A 19,051-nucleotide genomic window follows, 5' to 3' on the forward strand; every position below is an offset into this window, starting at 1 on the left:
TTTCACCATGTGTAAGAAACATTTTATTTACTGCACCAGAAGTCAAGATTAAAAGCTTTTGTTCAGTAGCAAATGGAGTGATTGCAGATACATTATATTTCTGGTGCAAAGGCAGGTTCACGCCTCATTGACCGGTAGTTACAGTGTAAACACGGCCTAAGTCCAGGGCCAGATGGGAGAACAGCACTGTCCCAAGGTAACCTCACTTGCCGCCAGAGCCAATTTGGTACTGACATCAAATTTACAAGCTTGGCTGCGAGAAGAATCACACTGTAGGACTGTGTACATATATATAAATATATATATATGATTAGAAAAGGACATTTTTAAATAAGCTTAAAACGCCCTACATTTAAATTTACATCAATGCCGAGTGTGTAAATTCACTCCTCTTGTGTGTCCGGCTTGCACACGTATTGCTGCAGGAGGGCTTCCACTTTTGGCCGTTTGCTCATCTTGTTTGCTTTCCCCTGATAACGACCCTGTTTTCCAGCACCTTTTCCATCAAGGGTTTCAGCAACTCTACATTTGAAAAACAAACCAAAGCACCTATTAACTAATCAGCCAGCAAATGACTCACTCCTGGCAAGTTCCTTGAAATCATGCTCTTTTCTAATAAGTACATTCCCAAAATATACAAAGTGTCTCACAACTCTGTGTTCACTACAGGAAGGACAGTGTATGATAGATATAGTTTGTGTTGATAATCTTTCCCCACCTTTTCTCCATTTCATTCTCTCCCTCTTAACTCTTAACCTAATGGAGATAGAAACTCCAGCCTCCCCCACCTCCTCACCCCACAGCCGAATCTTAATAATTTACAGGAATGAAGTATCAGTTTCAATTTTCCATTCCTTAAAAGGAGAAGTGACTCTGCTAGGCAATGCAAAGGGAAGCTGACAGGCTTCAACCATACTTCTAATCATTATTTGACAATTTTGTGCGGTATTGAAACATGGGGTTTAAACTGGATTGTGACAGTTCAGAAACAGGCCCTTCAGTCCAACCAAAATGCCCAACTTAGTTAGTCCCATTTGCCCCATATGCATCGGAGTCTTTCATACCTTTCGTAAGGTAAGGTTTGTAAGGTTATTTAGAAATAACAATTCTGCCATCTTGTTAGTTGTCTCCTATTCCTTTGCTTCTTGCTAACTCCCACCTTCTTTAGTCAAAAGGATAAAAACGACTAAATTTAACAGACCCGTGATATTTCCACAGAAGAATTTAAGGAGTAATTAAAAAAATATTTCTATAGAAGAAAATATTGCTGTTATCATACGACTGCCTTTCATGCCCAGAAAAGATCAGAAAGGTTTAATTAATTGAGTATTGGGAAAGACTGGTGCAGCTACCAAAATGCCCATAGTTGCACTACCCAGTTACAGAATGTTCTTTCTTCTACAAAATTAGGTGATGAGACATTTTTGGCATCATTTGATAAATGAGCAAAGTGCAGCGTAAACAGTCTGCAATGTTTAAAGTAGCCATTTTCCAAGTTAACTCAACACAAAGAAATCCGACAATAATGTCTTACTTTGGCCCTAATGCTTCAACAGCATCCACTTGACCTGCTAACAGGAATAATCCTGCTCCTTTTTCATCTCCAACTGTTAGGAACAGCAGCACGACCTGAAGATAAAATTCAATAAACAGCAGTCATCTTTCAAGTGTTTAAGATCTTGCGGACTACTTAAAAAGTGTTCTCTTTTGTACACTGAGCAACAAAATAATGTTCTGCTTTTGGATTTGGCATCTGTTTACTTCTCAGATTTAGGAGAGCAGATTATATGAAAAAATTAATTTGTTTGGTCGAACAACCCTATTTGCTTTCAACACACAAAGTGCTGGAGTAACTTAGTGCGTCAGACAGCCTCCGTGAAGGAAATGGACAAATTGTGTTTTGGGTCCAGACTCTTCTTCAGAGTGAATAACTTATTTTTGAGTTGGGTGAAAGGACCAAAGTGCTGTCTGTCTGCTCCCTCCACAGGTGCTGCCTAGCCTGCTGAGTTCCTCCAGCTCATGGTGTTTGACTCAAACCTTTGCCCACTTGCAGTACTTTGAGTCTCTCGTTTTGATTTGATCTGGTTAAGAGTTACAATAGTGTGACATGTTTCTACTCCCCAATTCAGAGTAATCTCACTGATTTAACACTGGTGTACAAGAGTCAAGAGTGTTTCATATGTCATATGAATCAGGACCGGAACAATTAAAGTTTGGAGTTCTGTGACAAGAACTGTGAAATAGTAAGTTTATTGGAACTGCCAAACTCAATTTACTTTTAAACCTTTCCACCAATAGAAGAGACTTATGTCCTGTCAAATGGGAACTTGGAGATCACCATCTCACATGATCTAGGAGGACTGTTTCAACAGCAGGCACAAGAGACTGCAGATTGTGCGATCTTGAGTAAAAAACAACTTGCTAGAGTAACTCAGTGGGTCAGGCAGCATCTGTGAAGAGAATGGATAGATGACGTTTTGGATCGGGGTCCTACTTCAACAAGAAGGCGTCCCGAACCGAAAGGTCGTTTGCCCAATCCCCTCCACAGATGCTGCTTGGCACGCTGAGTTCCTCCAGCACTTTGTTTTGGAATAGCTGGTTCACTGACCCATGCAGCTATGCAGAGAATAACTGTAGAATAATATAAGTAATAGAAGAGGGTTTGAACAGACATAAAAAATGAAAGGGGCAAAATCAAGACAAAGGTTGAGAACAAACAGTGAAAGAATTTCATAATTTCCATTTTAGACTACTTTAGTGAGGATCTTGGTCTTACCTCAGTGCTAATTTCATTTGCTATAATGTTCATAAAATCATTGTCCCCTTCCTTCCTGAAATAAGGCAAAATTAGTTTCAAAAGAACCAACTAATAAAGGATAATATGGAGTGCAAACAATGGAAATGTACAATTATGGACTGTTCTCGACACAGTACCTGTTGGCCAAGTAGGATTTATCAAACATTCCTGTAGTATGAATTTGAATAACTCAGTGAGACAGGCAGCATCTCTGGAAAGAAGGAGTGGGCGACATTTTGGGTCGAGACCCTTCTTCAGACTGGAGAAGTGTCTCGACACGAAACATCACCCATTCCTTCTCTCCAGAGATGCTGCCTGTCCTGCTGAGTTACTCCAGCACTTTGTGTCTAACTTTGGTGTAACCAGCATCTGCAGTTCCTTCCTCCACATTCGTATGAATTTGAGTGTTCAGAGTGGCTAGCAGTACAGGTTACATTACAACAGCTTGAGAAGGAACTGCAATGGCTGGAAAGTGTTTTGGAGTTATCCTGAAGTCTGGCGATAGCAATACTTCACAAATAAGATGCTCCTGAACAATCTGAGAACAGCACTTCCATTTTAACCCCAACATCTTCATCCATCCCGAAGGAAGGCCATTAGTTGTGCAAACGGATCATGGTTTTGCTAGATACGCTTTGGAGGGGGAAGATCTCCTTTTGCAACTTAAATGAGGCAATTAATTCATTGCAGCACTTGGGGTGAGGGGTGGTTTATGATACGGAAGTGGTGTTTTTGACAATTCACACACATTGAACTGAACAATCATTAACTTAAATCAGAGCAAAATAAAATTTTAAAAAGGGAAGAGATCTTATTAAGGAAACCTTTAACAGAATGTGTTTTACATTACACTCAGAGTCTGCCGATTATTACCGCATAATCACGCAGTGAAGCTCCGTGTTCAGATTTTAAATCTACAATTCCATAGTAATAACCAATTTAAATAGTTTCAATCCCCAATGCGTGGATCTACACTAAACGTTCCAGATGTAGGCCATCTGTCAGACACCTAGAATGAACTTTTCTTCACTTGTTCAATGTTTCAGTGTCCCTAATTCATAATGTTGGCATTGAACACTTGGATTATGGGTCTTCAACCTTTCACAAAACGTTCCTGAAAGAAGAGGGAATGCAAGGCTGGAAACAGAAGAATTTACAAAAAGGAAACAGCGAGTATGTTTTTTTTTGTTAATAGGTCTGCAGTGTAGGTCTGCCTCACTGTTCTGCCTGGTCTAGTCAATCAGCCAGCCAAGTGCTGAACATTCCACCATCTCTACAACCACCTTGCAGGCTCCATTCTTTTCAACCACGTTCAGACGCCAGATTTCTCTCCTCTTCCCCCCAAGTTCGGATTTGCAGTCGGCACCAGACAACATTGGTTTGATCATCCAGCTCATAGACATGTTTCCAACATCTGCAAAGCGCCTGCCACTGCAGTGTGTATGAAGAGGTACCACTGTACTGTGAGATGTGGCATTCTAATGGTGATTACACCAACAATGAAGGGAAGGCATTATATCTACTGATCAGATTAGGGCACAACTTGGAGAGGAATCTGTAGCTGGTGGTGTAGCTGCTGACTGCTGCTCTTGCCGTTCTGCATGATCTGTCTAGCCATTGGAAGAATTAATGAGGGGAACTTGGCAACATTTATACTTACTAATCTGTCATTGTTTTCAATTAAATAATGTAGAGCTTTCGACAAAACGCATTCATATTTAATATGTGCAGCCACCTCGTGTATAACGATGTAATTAATTTATGATTTTTTGAAATAACGTACTTGTTTAATTAATGCCAAAACTGAAATTACACAATGTATTTTTATAATAACACGTTTAAATTTATAACTGTTTAAATGTATATGTTTAATTCACACAATTTTGAATTAACCACTGCTTTTCAGGAAAGTAACCCCCCGTGAGGTTACTAGCAATGTCAGTAGAACATCCAGTTACTCACCTATGCATAACAAATATCTTGCCCTTGTTTGGATCACTCTTAAAGCTCTGTGCTGTCAACAGAGCCAAATCCTTCAGCAAGCTCACGTTATTCTTCAGATTTAAAAAAAGCATTGTGAATATTACACCCAAGAACTAAATTCCTCCAAACATTGATCAAACAAATACAGTTATGTGCCAGCGCACAGCTTGTGGTGGCGGCCACAGAATAAACAGTGCAGCCATAAATATGAACGAGGGTTTCTCCCTGTACACAAGCTTGTACAGAAGGTTCACACTTGGACCTTAGAAGCAGTTGACATCGGGCATCAAAATAAACCAATTTATGAATTGCTGCAAAACTTTTAAGATCTTCAAGTCTAAATGCAGCAAATCCCTTGTATTTTAATATTTACAATATTTCGCCACAAGGATTGCAATGATTTAAGAACATCCTCTCAAAGGTTATTAAGGATGACCAAAAATGGTCTTGATACCAATACCCACATTCAATAAATCAATTAAAATCCAATTGACCTTGTATCCAGATCCCACATATATTTGCCAGCATGTTCATGTGGCAAGAAAAAATATTATGTTATGTATAAGTAATGTATAAGTTGTTTTTCACAATAGGACAAGAAAATTGGAAGTGATTACATAAATGCAATAATCATTCAGTAGATACATTGGAACTAACTGGTAAACATTAGAGCTAATAGTTCAAAGTGCATGCCACTCAATAGCGTTGGAGGCAAATGGAATCTAATTTTCAGCGGCAATACTTCGGAGTTTGGAGGTAAAATTCACACGCATCTGAGAAGGCAATATTTCTGCTTTCCCCTAAGCAAAATAATTTATAATTTATTTTCCCTTCCCAATCGATACTAAATGATGCTGTCAGAATGAATTTAAAACATTCAATTGAGGTGTAGTTCCCTTATGTTGCAGATATTATACAAAGAATGTCCACTTGGTGATGACACTTACCACCAAATTCACCAAAATGTTAAGTTATCATGTTGTAAAGTTCAAGGATTAAGCTGGAAATTATTCTGACCATATTAGCCAATATTTTGTTAATATTCAAACATCTCCTACAGGCATTAGTCACAATTATTTTATATGGTGTAAGCATAATAGAATTGTCTATTGTGAAACTCAATTATAAATGTTAAAATTCTGGATGTAAACTATTCCACTGTTCAAAAATGTATAAAATATAGTTTTCTGAGACAACATCATAACTAACAAGCTTTCAAAAGGACATTCTTTCCCCTAAAGTACTTTCTAAAGTAGATTTCTCAGGATACATTGTGGTAACTAAAATCCTCATTTGGAAACATGTATAATCAGACTGAAATGCCTGACCTTCTGTAGCAATTTGACAGATTTTTGCAGCTTCTCCACAACATCAAGATGCTCCTCTGGTCCATTTCTGCAAAGTTAGGTGAAGACAATTTGCATCAACCAAGCTGCCATTAGAAATCTTACCCATCATAAACGTCACACGTTTGGAACAACCCAAGATATTCACGCTACATTTTCTTAACAATAACTGAATTAGGTTTCTCCCTTTCAACACAGTCCAGAGAACAGTTCCTATTTCAGAGACTACTGAGTTGTGGGCTAAATGTCTGTGCTCGAATCTTGTGTTTTGTCCGTCTCGTTACAACAGTTCTTGACAGGTGGCTTTCACACTGTCAATGCCAACAGTTACTCAGCTTTGTCTGAGTGCTGCTGCAACAAAAAAAGCTTTTCACTGTACAGCTGACAATAAACTAAACTTATGGTTTTACTGCAAATATCCTCCCCGTATTGTCACCCCCCACCGAACCCTGGCTGACCTTGCCCTTCCCCCTCCTCCTCATCTACAACCTTGTTCCAGCTACATAATTCGCAAATTTACTAACCCTGCGCTTCACAACCCTTTATAAACTCTTTATCTTTTTAGACTCACACCTGATTTTTACATCTCTGGTCTTTGTTCAAATCGCACTGTCAAAATAAAAACCCTCCGTCTATGTTCACCTATTACCTGCCATGCTTTGTCTTTCCTCTCCTCTTTTCCAGCTTTCTTCTCACCCCCCCCCCCCCCACCCCCCAATGGTCCCAACCCGAAACGTCACCTATCCATGTTCTCCAGAGAAGCTGCCTGACCCGCTTGAGTTACTCCAGAATTTTATCTTTCTTTGGTACGCCGACATCTGCAGTTTCGTGTTATTACATTTTGACTGTAAATCTACTTGTGATCTGATGTCATATCACAACCATGTGATACCAGCACACATGAGCAAGAAAGGTAATTCAATTACAACTTCTGGCAAAGATGTACTGCCTTCCAGAATGTAAACAACAAAGAGCCACATCTAGATCAGTCTCCTGGAAAACTACCAAGATGAAACCAAATCAATTCAGGCTATTTTTAGATTGTTCTTATAAATTTTCTCATTCTCAACTAAATCAAAATTGTTCTGTCCTTTAGTCTGTAAAATGAAAGCAGAACAATTCATTGTTAAAATTATTATAATTCAATTGTATTTACACAAATGATGCTTTTTTTTTAAAATGGGTACATCCCTGGGTACAGGCACGGTGGCGTAATGGTAGAGTTGCTGCGCTTACAGGGTTCAATCCCGGCTACAGGTGCTGTCTCTATGGAGTTTGTACGTTCTCCCCGTTTTCTCCAAGATCTTCGGTTTCCTCCCACACTCCAAAGATGTACAGGTTTGTAGGTTAATTAGCTTGGTATAAATGTAAAAAATGTCCCTATTGTGTGTAGGACAGTGTTAATGTCAAGGGATCGCTGGTCGGTGTGGACTTAGTGGGCCGAAGGGCCTGTTACTGTGCTGTTTCTTTAAACTAAACAAAACTAAAATACCAGTACAGTACAGAACTAATTATTGCTATGTTACATTGCGACTTACTGGGAAGAACATTACACTTACTTGAGAAGTGATGTTAATGCTTTTTCCATTGTAAAACTTTTCTCCGCATATTTTAACACTCTGTTCCCAGCAAGGAAAACCAAGTTAATTTTTTTCTTCTTCCCTTTTTCTGTCCCCAACAGTTTAATAGCCTGAATAATGAACCAAGACACACAGTTAATCAGGTTATAACTCCAGGATCAGCAACAACCGCATTCATTCTGTCACTCCCCACAGATGCTGCCTTAAACATTTCCAAAGGTTTCTGTTTTTATTTCTAGATTTCCAACTTCTGCAGTGTTTTGCTTTTGAGTAACAAAAATTAATCTCTGATCTTTACATTTTCATCATATGAGAGAGGTGTCACTAACTCTGGACGAACAGTGTTTGAGGCATAAGTAATTGCATTAAGACAGTGCGTCACATTCAGTCACCAACAATAAAAGATGGAGCCTAATAAGCAGCTCAGTCCAGCAAAACAAAAACTGTTATATATCTACCACATGTTAAAGACATAACGTATAAATTGTTCAATTCACTTGGTTCTGCTATAAGTGGCTTACAAGTAAAATAGCTTCTACCTATTAATATGAATGGAAAATAAATGTAACTGAAAAAAAGAAAGCAGTGCAAAGCTTCTGTTCACTGAATGGATAGGGAATGTATGGTGGCTGTTTAGAGATACTTGCGCGGAAACAGGCAACTTTCTTTTGGTAATTTAGGACAACAGTAGTAAGCTAGGAATCATTTGCCATAAAACGATGCACCTTAATGTGATGAATGATTACTCATCATTACCCACTGTACAAATGCTCTAAAGTGCCTGAACTACACTAAAGGATTCGTTCCTGCCTCCAAGCAAGAAAGTAAATCTTTACTCCATTATTTACCAAAAGCAAATGAAGAGTCTTTACTCACCTGTAGGTGACTGAGATTCGATACGTGTGTTCCACAACACTTATCTGCATCAATTCCTACAATGTCAATAATTCGGATTGGACCTGCATGATCATCTGGTAAATCCCCACCTCTAACCTACAAAGGAAACATTATTAGCAATGATAATTTAAAGCAAATAGTGAAATGTTCTGTGATCATATTTAACATGGCAGATCTTTAATACATTGCATATTGACATTACAGGACAAAGTGATTTTCTGAGGTTTTATAGACAGAGCAGGAAACAGGCCCTTCAGCCCAACTCGTTTATGCCAACCAAGATTCGCCATCTAAGTTCGTCCCATTTGTACGTGCGTGGCCCATATCCTTCCAAACCTTTCCTATTCATGTACTTATTCAAATGTCTTTTAAGTGTTGTTATTGTACCAACTACTTCCTCTGGCAGCTTGTTCCGTTTACCCACCACTCTCTAAGTGGAGAAATTGCACTTCAGGTTCCTATTAAATCTTTTCCCTCTCACCCTAAATCTATGTCCTCTGGTTCTTGATTCCCCTACTCTGGGTAAATGACTCTGCATTCACCCAATCTATTTTCCTTACAATTTTATGCACCTCTATAAAATCATCCCTTGGCCTCCTGCACCCAAGGAATAAATTCCTAGCCGTCTCTATAGCCAAGGCCCTCAAGTCCAGGCAACGTCCTTGTAAATTTTCCCTGCACTCTACCCAATGAATGATGTCCTTCCTATATCAGGGTGACCAAAACTAAACGCAATACTCCAAATGTAGCTTCACCAATGTCTTCTTATATCTCGAGTTTCGCTCTCCCCTGACTCTCAGTCTGAAGAAGAGTCTTGAGCCGAAACATCGCCCATTCCTTTTCTGCAGAGATGTTACCTGTCCTGCCAGGTTATTCCAGCATTTTGTGTCTATCTTCTTATAGCTTTCGAGGTAAAGCATGACAACTACTCAGCTCCTTTCTACCAAAAATGTTTTTTGCACATTTAACAAAAAATAACCATATTACTTAACTTGCTGGAAGTGAAAGAAGCACTTGATCAAAAGAGTAAGCCGGCTGGCCCCTCAGACCTGTCCCTCCATTCAACACTATCACGGCTGATCTTCCCTAGAGCACTTCCCCACCACCCACCCATCGGCCACAATACAAAGATCTTTCAAAAAATCTATCTACCCCTCTTCAATACAAAAGAATGTTAGTTAACATATCTCAATTTTGACAACATTTTATAAATCTTCAGTTCTTATAAAAAGGTGGATAAAGTCCAGAGATTCCCCATATTTTGCGGGAGGAAATTTCTATGTACCTATTTTAAATGTACACCCCTGATTTGTATCAATGTGCTCAGAGGCACAAATGTAAGAACTGTATTTCTATTCCCTTTTCACTTCTCTTTGACCTATTATACAGTTCGTGGAATTGTAACATCCCACCTCCCACTGTGGAATTGCTTTACTTACCTACACTGGTATTATTTTGTTTATTCTTCTGTTCTTTTTTTTACCATTAGCTATTTATCACTACAAAAATGATCTAATCTCCCCTTTGCTTCACTGATGGAGCTATCTTGAATGTAGTATTGCCCAGATAACCTTCTCCCCACTGTCTAGACTTTAATCAGCAGTACACCGAACAAACGGTGAGTTGCCAGTCTTGACCCAGTGACATATTATCCATATTCAGTGCCATAAACACTCTCACCAATGAGGTAACACCAGGCTCCTTCAGTAAAGCAAGAACTGAAATTCCTTCCAATCCACCTCTTCATAAGAACTGAAGATTTATAAAATGTTGTCAACATTGCGATCCTTTGCCTTGTCATTCTCAATGTTATTTGGCTATTCATTGATCATTTCTCCAACTGCTACTTACATATTGTAGTTAATACAATCGCAAGATGGAAAATCTGACCACGCCTGTTTCTCCTGCACAAATAAATCTGTCCACACTAAGTGTATAAAGTCAAGGACACAGGTACATGTGCTGTGAATGGTTTGGCTACAATTAGAATGGTGTACAAATAAATTGCACTCACAACTATGCTGTATATATGCTAAATGGCCTCCTTTATAATATTGGTCAGTAATATAATTTTTAGTTCTAGTTTTAGAGAGACAGCACAGAAAAAGGCCCTTCTGCCCACTGAGTCCGCGCCGACCAGTGACTTCCGCGCACTAACGCTATCCCACACACACTACAGATAATTTACTATTATACCACATCAATTAACCTACAAACCTATACATCTTTGGAATATGGGAGGAAACCAGAGATCCCGGAGAAAACCCATGCAGGTCACGGAGAGAATGTGCAAACTCCGTACTGACAGCATGCGTAGTCAGGATCGAACCCGGGTCTCTGGCAACGTAAAGCAGCAAGTCTGCCGCTGCGTCACCGTGCTGGTCATTCCATTGTCAGTGCAGTAAGTTGCTACTACACTACACTAATCATTCTTCAAGATATAACCAGATAGAAATGAAGAACTTCATCACATTTGATGCGGAACTTGTTAACTGCTTATAAGCAACCAAATCAATGCAGTGGGACAACCAGAAATGGCAAGTGATTGTGCAGCATCGTACCTTATATTGCCAGGTGTAACCAATCTGGAATGTGACAACTGTTGTACAATCAAAAGGAGTTAAAGTGGTGCCATTTCTTAGGTATGGTTCCCCCACCTTAAAATGGTACCTGAAATTGCACCGGCATGGAATTCAATTTGACTGCTTTTAAAAGGGGCATTTTAAAAATGCATGTTATAAACACGGAGACTAACATGTTTGCTTGGATGATTTAATGAATTTACCTTTTAGTAACTACTTCAACTCTAAACATATTGTGAATTTATACTACTTTCTAAGTGGCATACAGCATTAGGTTAGTGTACACCATTGTATTCCAATGGCAGATGCTACTTAAGATGAGTGTGTCCTGAATAATGAAGTAACTCAGTGACCTCATTGTTTGCACAACATTGCAAAGTCAGTACCTTCTGTAGCTGAGACATGTTACTGACAGAGGGCCCTCAATTACTATCTACCAGATGTTCCTCCACCAAACCATGTACCCTGAAACGTCAGGGGTTCAATTCCCAGAATGTGTGGAGATTATAGTTCCAATTGACTGCAATAATTGAGAACAATACTTGGCTGCAACACTAGCAGGGATGGACTTGGCAAGGAAAGAGAAAAATAACCAGGGTTTCTGTTCCTGTTTCTAAAATTCTCCTCCTTGTAAAGTTCGGAATTAAACTTGGCAGTGATTCCCTACATCACGTGGCTTGGCGTAGTGAGGGCATACACGCCTAAAAATAACTATGAAGCCACATTTAATATAAAGCTTGTTTGCCAATACATGTTTAGAATATAATTTGAGCTATTGTAGTTTTATTTCTCTGGATTCATTAAATAACAGTCACAAGTTGCTAGTCTGAGCACGTGTGGAAGTCAAGTAAGTGTGACCAAACGGAGAAACAGTGAGAAGAGTATCCTATTGACAGGGTCATTCACTTTCCAGAGAGTTGCAGTCTGTATTTCCACGATGATTTCCATGCAAATGTTAAAATAAATCATTGCCTGGTAAAAACAGACTCCATCTCTGACTTACAACATGGTATAGGTCATTTGGCCCATCGAGTCTACACCAGTAGTCAGAACAGTCCTATCAATCCCATTTCCCCATCTTTTCTTCCTATAACCTTTTCTCTCACATAGGCCCAAATCTCTTGTATATACTGGGCACAATTTACAGAAACCAATTCACCCAAATTTTATCTGTTTTGTTTAATTTAATATATTACTACATTTCTGTTAAAGCAAATATTAGTGCAGTACAGGTAACAAAAAATTCATGTAAAGTAGACAAAAATGCTGGAGAAACGCAGCAGGTGAGGCAGCATCTATGGAACAAAGGAAATAGGCAGCATTTCGGGGGGAGAGGGGCGGGAAGAAGAAAAGAAGTGGCAAAGCCAGTGAGCTCTGAGAAGGGGAAGAGAAAGTAAGGACTACCTGAAATTAGAGAAGTCAATGTTCATACCGCTGGGGTGCTAACTACCCAAGCAAAATATGAGGTGCTGCTCCTCCAATTTACGGTGGTCCTCACTCTGGCCATGGAGGAGGCCAAGGACAGAAAGGTCGGATTCGGAATGGGAGGGGGAGTTGAAGTGCTAAGCCACCGGGCGATCCGGTTGGTTATTGCGAACCGAGCAGAGGTATTCGGCGAAGCGATCTCCAAGCCTACGCTTGGTCTCACCGATGTAGAGCAGCTGACATCTAAAGCAGCGGATGCAATAGATGAGGTTGGAGGAGGTGCAGGTGAAACCCCTCTCCGGGCACTTTCCCTTCCACCCCCTCTCCGGGCACTTTCCCTTGCAACCGCAAAAAATGTTACACTTGTCGCTTTACCTCCCCCCTTGACTCTATTCAAGGAACCAAGCAGTCTTTCCAGGTGCGGCAGAGGTTCACCTGCACCTCCTCCAACCTCATCTATTGCATCCGCTGCTCTAAATGTCAGCTGCTCTAACACCTCCGCTCGGCCTCATCCATGGCCAGAGTGACGACCACCGCAAATTGGAGGAGCAGCACCTCATATTTCGCTTAGGCAGTTTGCACCCCAGTGGTATGAACATTGACTTCTCTAATTTTAGGTAGTCCTTACTTTCTCCTCCCCTTCTCAGCTCTCCCTCAGCCCACTGGCTCCTCCTCTTCCTTTCTCCCCCACCCTCACATCAGTCTGAAGAAGGGTTTTGGCCCGAAATGTTGCCTATTTCCTTCGTTCCATAGATGCTGCCTCACCTGCTGAATTTCTCCAGCATTTTTGTCTACCTTTGATTTTCCAGCATCGGCAGTTCCTTCTTTAAAAAAAATTCACGTATCTGGCTTGTAGAAATTTGACAAGATAAAAGGGTGAGAAAAGTCTGATGTGAAAACATCCCAACCGGCACACAAATATGGGCATTCCTACTCTTTACAAAGGCCTGGCAATACTCAATCCTGAGACAGGCTAGTATGTGAAAAATGTCACTTCCTCGAGGTGCAGGCCGCTAAGGAATCAAAATTGCAATGAAGAGCCTGCACAATTGCAGGTAGTAAACTGGACCTGGCACAGGGGAAGCAAGCAAAGCAGCAACAACGACAACCAAAATCTTTCTCAATCATTTACCTGTTCTAACTCTGGATCATCCAAAGATAGGGCTCGTACATTGACAGGAATGTGCTGTCTTATTTTCTCATTTACTGCCTTCTCCAGAGCTTCGATCTGCTCGGCAGACATAGAAGGTGTATCTAGTTCAATGTAACCACGCTGCCGACCCAGCTCCCTGCAGAACACAGATCACAGATCTCACCATTTCCAGCAATGGAAAAAAAAGCACCTTTGTTGCCTTCACCAAAATCACTGGAGATTTTGTGAACAGATTACATATCAACTGAACAAATCAAGCCTAATACAGGACAGAAGAAGAAGTATCAAATAAAAGGTATGCAAACTTATGATAACAAATGCATCGTCCAAATGATCGCCTGAAAGCACCAAGCAGAAACTTTTCAATGTTTTTATTCATTCTCATATCTGATGCTTTACTTTGCAATATTTTGCTCCTTTTCGGGAAAAGGACCAGACACACCTTTCAATTTCAGTTCTTGGTATTACAAACACAAAACCCCAAAGATTAAGTAATTTACATCAGGAGAAAAGATTGAAAAAAGGCACGACTGAAGTCTGTAAATAATGAATGGTGTGAATGAGGTTTAGGAAAGTCTGACACTGCAATCAAATGTTGATAGATTTAAACAGAATGCGAAGACAGATGCATGTCATATCATCCAACCAGTCACTGGTGGCTGTTGAGGAAGGGATATTACCCCAGGGGGCACATGGGTGGCAAAGGTGCCTGGTATAATGATAATTCTGTGAACACTACCAAATACAATGCTAATGAATGTATGTATAGCCACTGAGAATGGCGGAATAGTTTTTGCACAGTTTTTGTTTTGTATATATTTTTTATTCTGATTTAAGTTTATTTTTGAAATAAATAAAAATATGATCTTCTTTCCATACCTCTTTATGAAAGACATTGTACATATCCTTCTTACCCATTTTTCCTCAATGGTTTATCCAGATTCCCTTTAAACCATTTATTTTATCTACTCCAGCCACACCGTAGCAAAAAAAGTCACATATTTCAAATGCACTAAAGGGCCTGTCCCACTTGGACGTTATTTGCGCGTCACGCAGGTGGCGGGCGAGGATTTTGAGCATCCCAAAATCCTGGGGTGGCGCACGCTCACCGCACGTCACTGCCTACGTCACCACATCTCACCACATGCACGCGTCACAACGCGCGCATCCTGCGTCGTGGTGCGTAAATTATGTCGCGTAAATGACGTGCAAATAACACCCAAGTGGGACAGGCCCTTAAGTTTGTCCTGAATGTCCTAGTGAATTAATGAATACTCCCTATCTATTATCACCAGTAAAACTCGAGTGACAATTCATAACCAAGACCGAAGAATAGAAAAATTACCACCATTCCAATAGAGCAATGGGAGTTAGCTCAGAATTACCTTGGTATGTTTAAAAAGGGATCCATATCAACAACATTTGAGGGATAAAATATTAGCAACATAGCTCGGAAGGGAAGCTGGAGAAGGAACAGGGAGCTCCACAAAATATGGGAACAACAAATGGGATCAGAATAAAGGCCATCATAGCTTCAGACATCGACCCAGCATTTACCACATTGATACACATTAATATGATGAGCAAGGTGAACGGGTTTTTTCATGCTAATCTTAAAAAAAGGTATATTAAATGGTTCACCATATAAACAAGTTAGAAGTAATCCAGAATTGGTTCTGTACACATTGATAATTTAATGAAGACACAGAAACTGCAGATACAAGAAAAAGCAAAAAAACAAAGTGCTGGAGGAACTCAGTGGGTCAGGCAGCATCTGTGGAGGAAATGTTTTTTTGTTCCGGGACTTCTTCAAACTGGAGTGTCCCAAGTCCATTCCCTCCATAGATGCAGCCTGACCCACTGAGTTCTTCCAGCTGTTTGTTTGATGCACAGTTACAATTTATCAGCTCGCACTTACCATGAGGTTGTTTTATATCCAAACATCGAATCTGCTAGGGGCGTAATTAAATGTTGCCCTAAAACAAAACACAATAAAAAATTCACAAGCATTATTACAATATGTTAATCTTAATTCTGTATAAAAGTGACCAAGTTAAAATAAAACATTAACTGTCACACTTGATCAGTAATCAAAGGTCATGTATTATTATTTAGGAAATAGGTCCCAACGTCTGCAGGGTGAAGCCTTCAAGATAAGATTGGAGACAAGAGCCTGCCCAGACCCCCGTTGTAAATTTATTGAAAATCCCAGGAATACCACCTGATCTTGAGTGTCAAAGATTTCAGAAAACTCTAACCTAACCTCTGGAGTTAGGGAAAACTCCAACTTTTAAAGACTGACTGGTGAAATGGGGTCTTGCCATGAGGATATTACAAGCTGTAACCCCACATTCTGCACTCTGGTATTTTTCTTTCAGCACTCACAGTGGTGTATTTGTGTTGTCCTGGTTGTACTCTCATATATATGATTTCTTTCATATTTCTGGGTTACCCTCCCTTCTGTGCTCACCGCTGACTTACTCCAGCATTTTGTGTCTACCTGTACTGTTCTATGTTCTATAGAGTTGGTCTTGGCATCATGTCCAGCACAGACATTGTGGGCTGAAAGGCTTGTTCCTCTGCTATACTATTCTATGTTTTACCTCGATAGAATGCAAACAACATTTTCATTGTATCCAAGCCAATTCTCCAATGACCCTTCCAATCGTAAGTGGATATCTGTTTTTTGATCGACCCTGAAGCTGATGCAGGATCCCGACCTGAAACGCCGACGATTCCTCTCCCTCCACAGATGCTGCTCAGCCTGCTGAGAGTTTTGCTCCAGATAACGGCATCTGCAGTCTCTTGTGTCTCCACCTGAGGCAAGCAGATGGTATGCATAAAGAGGAGTGTGGGCAAGTATGTGAAAATGGGCCTCAAAAGAAATGTGGGACATCAGAACTCCAGTAGGAGTTCCCTTAAACTACCAATGCCTTACTGGACTCCTTAGAAGCCAATTCTGAAATGTGGGCGTTCCAAGACACTAACATGATAGCGAAACACAAAGTGCTGGAGGAATTCAGCGGGTCAGGCAGCATCTGTGGAGATAATGGACAGAATGTACATCTGTGAAGATACTGGAGGTAAGGATTCCAACCCAAAATATCACATACATTCCCTCCATAGATGCTACCTGACTCACTGAGATCTTGCAGCACTTTGCGTTTTTGCGATAAATAGTGAAAAATGTAAAGGCTTATTTCAGAAAAAACATAAATACCTTTAAAATATTAGAGAAGGTTTAACACGATTACCTGAATGTTGCTGCATGTGGTCGAATCGCCTCTCCCAGTCGACTTTCAGCTGAACCTTGGACAACGGCTCCAAGGGTGACTGTACAAAGTGAACCGCATCAGCTCCATTCCGCATCACTCTTAACACAGGGATATCATTAATGAACCCATGGTCATCTGGCTTTAAGATATAGATCATAGTAGTTTAGAGAAATGTCTTCACTGGGTTCAATTATCTTCAATTCCACCAATACTTCAGAGATACTGCGTGGAAACAGGCCCTTTGGCCCACCGAGTCTGCATCGACCAGCAATCACCCCGTACACTAGCACTATCCAACACACTTTACCATTCCCAGAAGCCAATTAACCTACAAATCTGTACATCTTTGGAGTGTGGCCGGAAACCAGAGCACCACAAAACCAACGCGTTCACAGGGAGAGTGTACAAACTCAGTACAGACAGCACCTGTAGTTAGGATTAATACTTGAAGCATTTTTAATTTTTGAATAATATATAAAATCAAGCTAATTTATTCACATAATTAAATGTCCTTAATACTGTGGCAAATTTCTAATTTGCAGATTGGTGCACATTATATTATTCAGAGGGGAAAATTGGTTCAGTTTATCCACATTTCAATTAGCTCATGGCAGCCAGATTTCCATTACTGGCTCTGCCTTTAGTATAATCAATGAAATAAAATTCTTCCACCCACTGGTTTCAAACCAGCCATTTGTTATGTGTTCAAGATAATCTGTTCATACTTGTTCAAGAGCAAATCAAATGTGTGAACCGTAACCTCAGTGACTATATATTTCGACTAGTTAACACTGGATATACTGATCTGAGTGGATTATATCAAAGTGGCGTTTAGCCTTTGAACCTTGCAGCATCTCCAAATTTAGCTCTTGCGGTTAAGATCAGTATGGTGACACAGACAAATATCGAAAGATCATCGCTCAACTGAAAATATAAATTTAAAAACAAAACCTGTGTTGAATAAACAGGATTAAATTTTAATATGAATCTATAATGTTGCAAAGTGGAATGTGCGCATTCATACAACACTAAACTTGAATAGATTAGAGCACCATTAGATTACTGCACACTTCAAACAGAGTTTGCATTTCTCCCAAACCAAAAAATTATTGGAATTCCAATAAATTGTCTGACTCAACAATAATTGTCATATCGGAATGATATGTGAATACATTTCATATTTTTAAGAAACTTTAAGGAATGTTAAGAAATGTTTGGACTGGTACATGGATAGGACAGGTTTAGAGGGAAATGGGCCAAATGCAGGCAGGTACGACTAGTGTAGATGTGACATGCTGGACGTTGTGGGCAGTTGTACTGAAGGGCAAGTTTCCACGCTATATGAGTATATTGGAGCTGAGTTTATTGCGCAATACAAAAAACGCTGGAGGAACTGAAGCGGGTCAGGCAGTATCTAGGGAGAATGGACAGATGAGGTTTCAGTTGGGACCGTACCTCAGACTTAGGGTGGGGTATTATCCTGGACAAGTTTAAGAAACTGAAAGGGATTGGGAAAAAAATCCCCAACTTCCTCAAAATTGCCATATTTAAATCTACTTCACTTTGCCACGTCATGAGAGATTGTAGTTTTCTTTCTTCAATATATAAGATCTGGACCCCAACTATCCATAAATGCCCTTGATAAAGTAATAATAGGCCACTTGTTGAATAACAGCAATCTTTCTGCAGCTATTTCAACAGCGTTATTGAGCAGGCAGCTCCATGATTTAATAATTCAATTATACCGTATTGTCACATGTAGCTAAGTACAGTGAAATTCTTTGTTGTTGCATACAATCTGGTAAATTCATACAGCAGACTTGATAAAGAGTCGCCATGTTTCTGGTGCCAACAAAGTTTCATAAACCAATGACAACAAAGGGCTACTGCTATATTTCCAAGTTAAGATTTGGAATAAAATTTGAGAAAGGACATTATTGCTTTAGAGGGAGTGCTACGACGGTTCACCAGGTTAATTCCCACTGACATATGATGAGAGAATGGGTCGACTGG

General features: G+C 40.0%; 1 protein-coding gene across 1 annotated transcript in view; it reads right to left on the minus strand.

Moving 5' to 3' along the window:
- Positions 1–19,051, minus strand: part of aarsd1 (alanyl-tRNA synthetase domain containing 1) — a 23,705-nt gene continuing 4,654 nt past the window's right edge. The window contains exons 3-12 of the mRNA XM_055657164.1: positions 17,018–17,177; positions 15,682–15,739; positions 13,743–13,899; positions 8,583–8,699; positions 7,686–7,816; positions 6,109–6,175; positions 4,760–4,851; positions 2,777–2,831; positions 1,535–1,629; positions 1–522 (exon numbers count right to left, since the gene is read on the minus strand). Coding sequence (XP_055513139.1) covers positions 384–522; positions 1,535–1,629; positions 2,777–2,831; positions 4,760–4,851; positions 6,109–6,175; positions 7,686–7,816; positions 8,583–8,699; positions 13,743–13,899; positions 15,682–15,739; positions 17,018–17,177 — 1,071 coding nt within the window. The 3' untranslated portion in view covers positions 1–383. The remainder of the gene's footprint in view (positions 523–1,534; positions 1,630–2,776; positions 2,832–4,759; positions 4,852–6,108; positions 6,176–7,685; positions 7,817–8,582; positions 8,700–13,742; positions 13,900–15,681; positions 15,740–17,017; positions 17,178–19,051) is intronic.

This window comes from Leucoraja erinacea, chromosome 27 (assembly GCF_028641065.1).
Source record: "Leucoraja erinacea ecotype New England chromosome 27, Leri_hhj_1, whole genome shotgun sequence".
NCBI lineage: Eukaryota > Metazoa > Chordata > Chondrichthyes > Rajiformes > Rajidae > Leucoraja > Leucoraja erinaceus.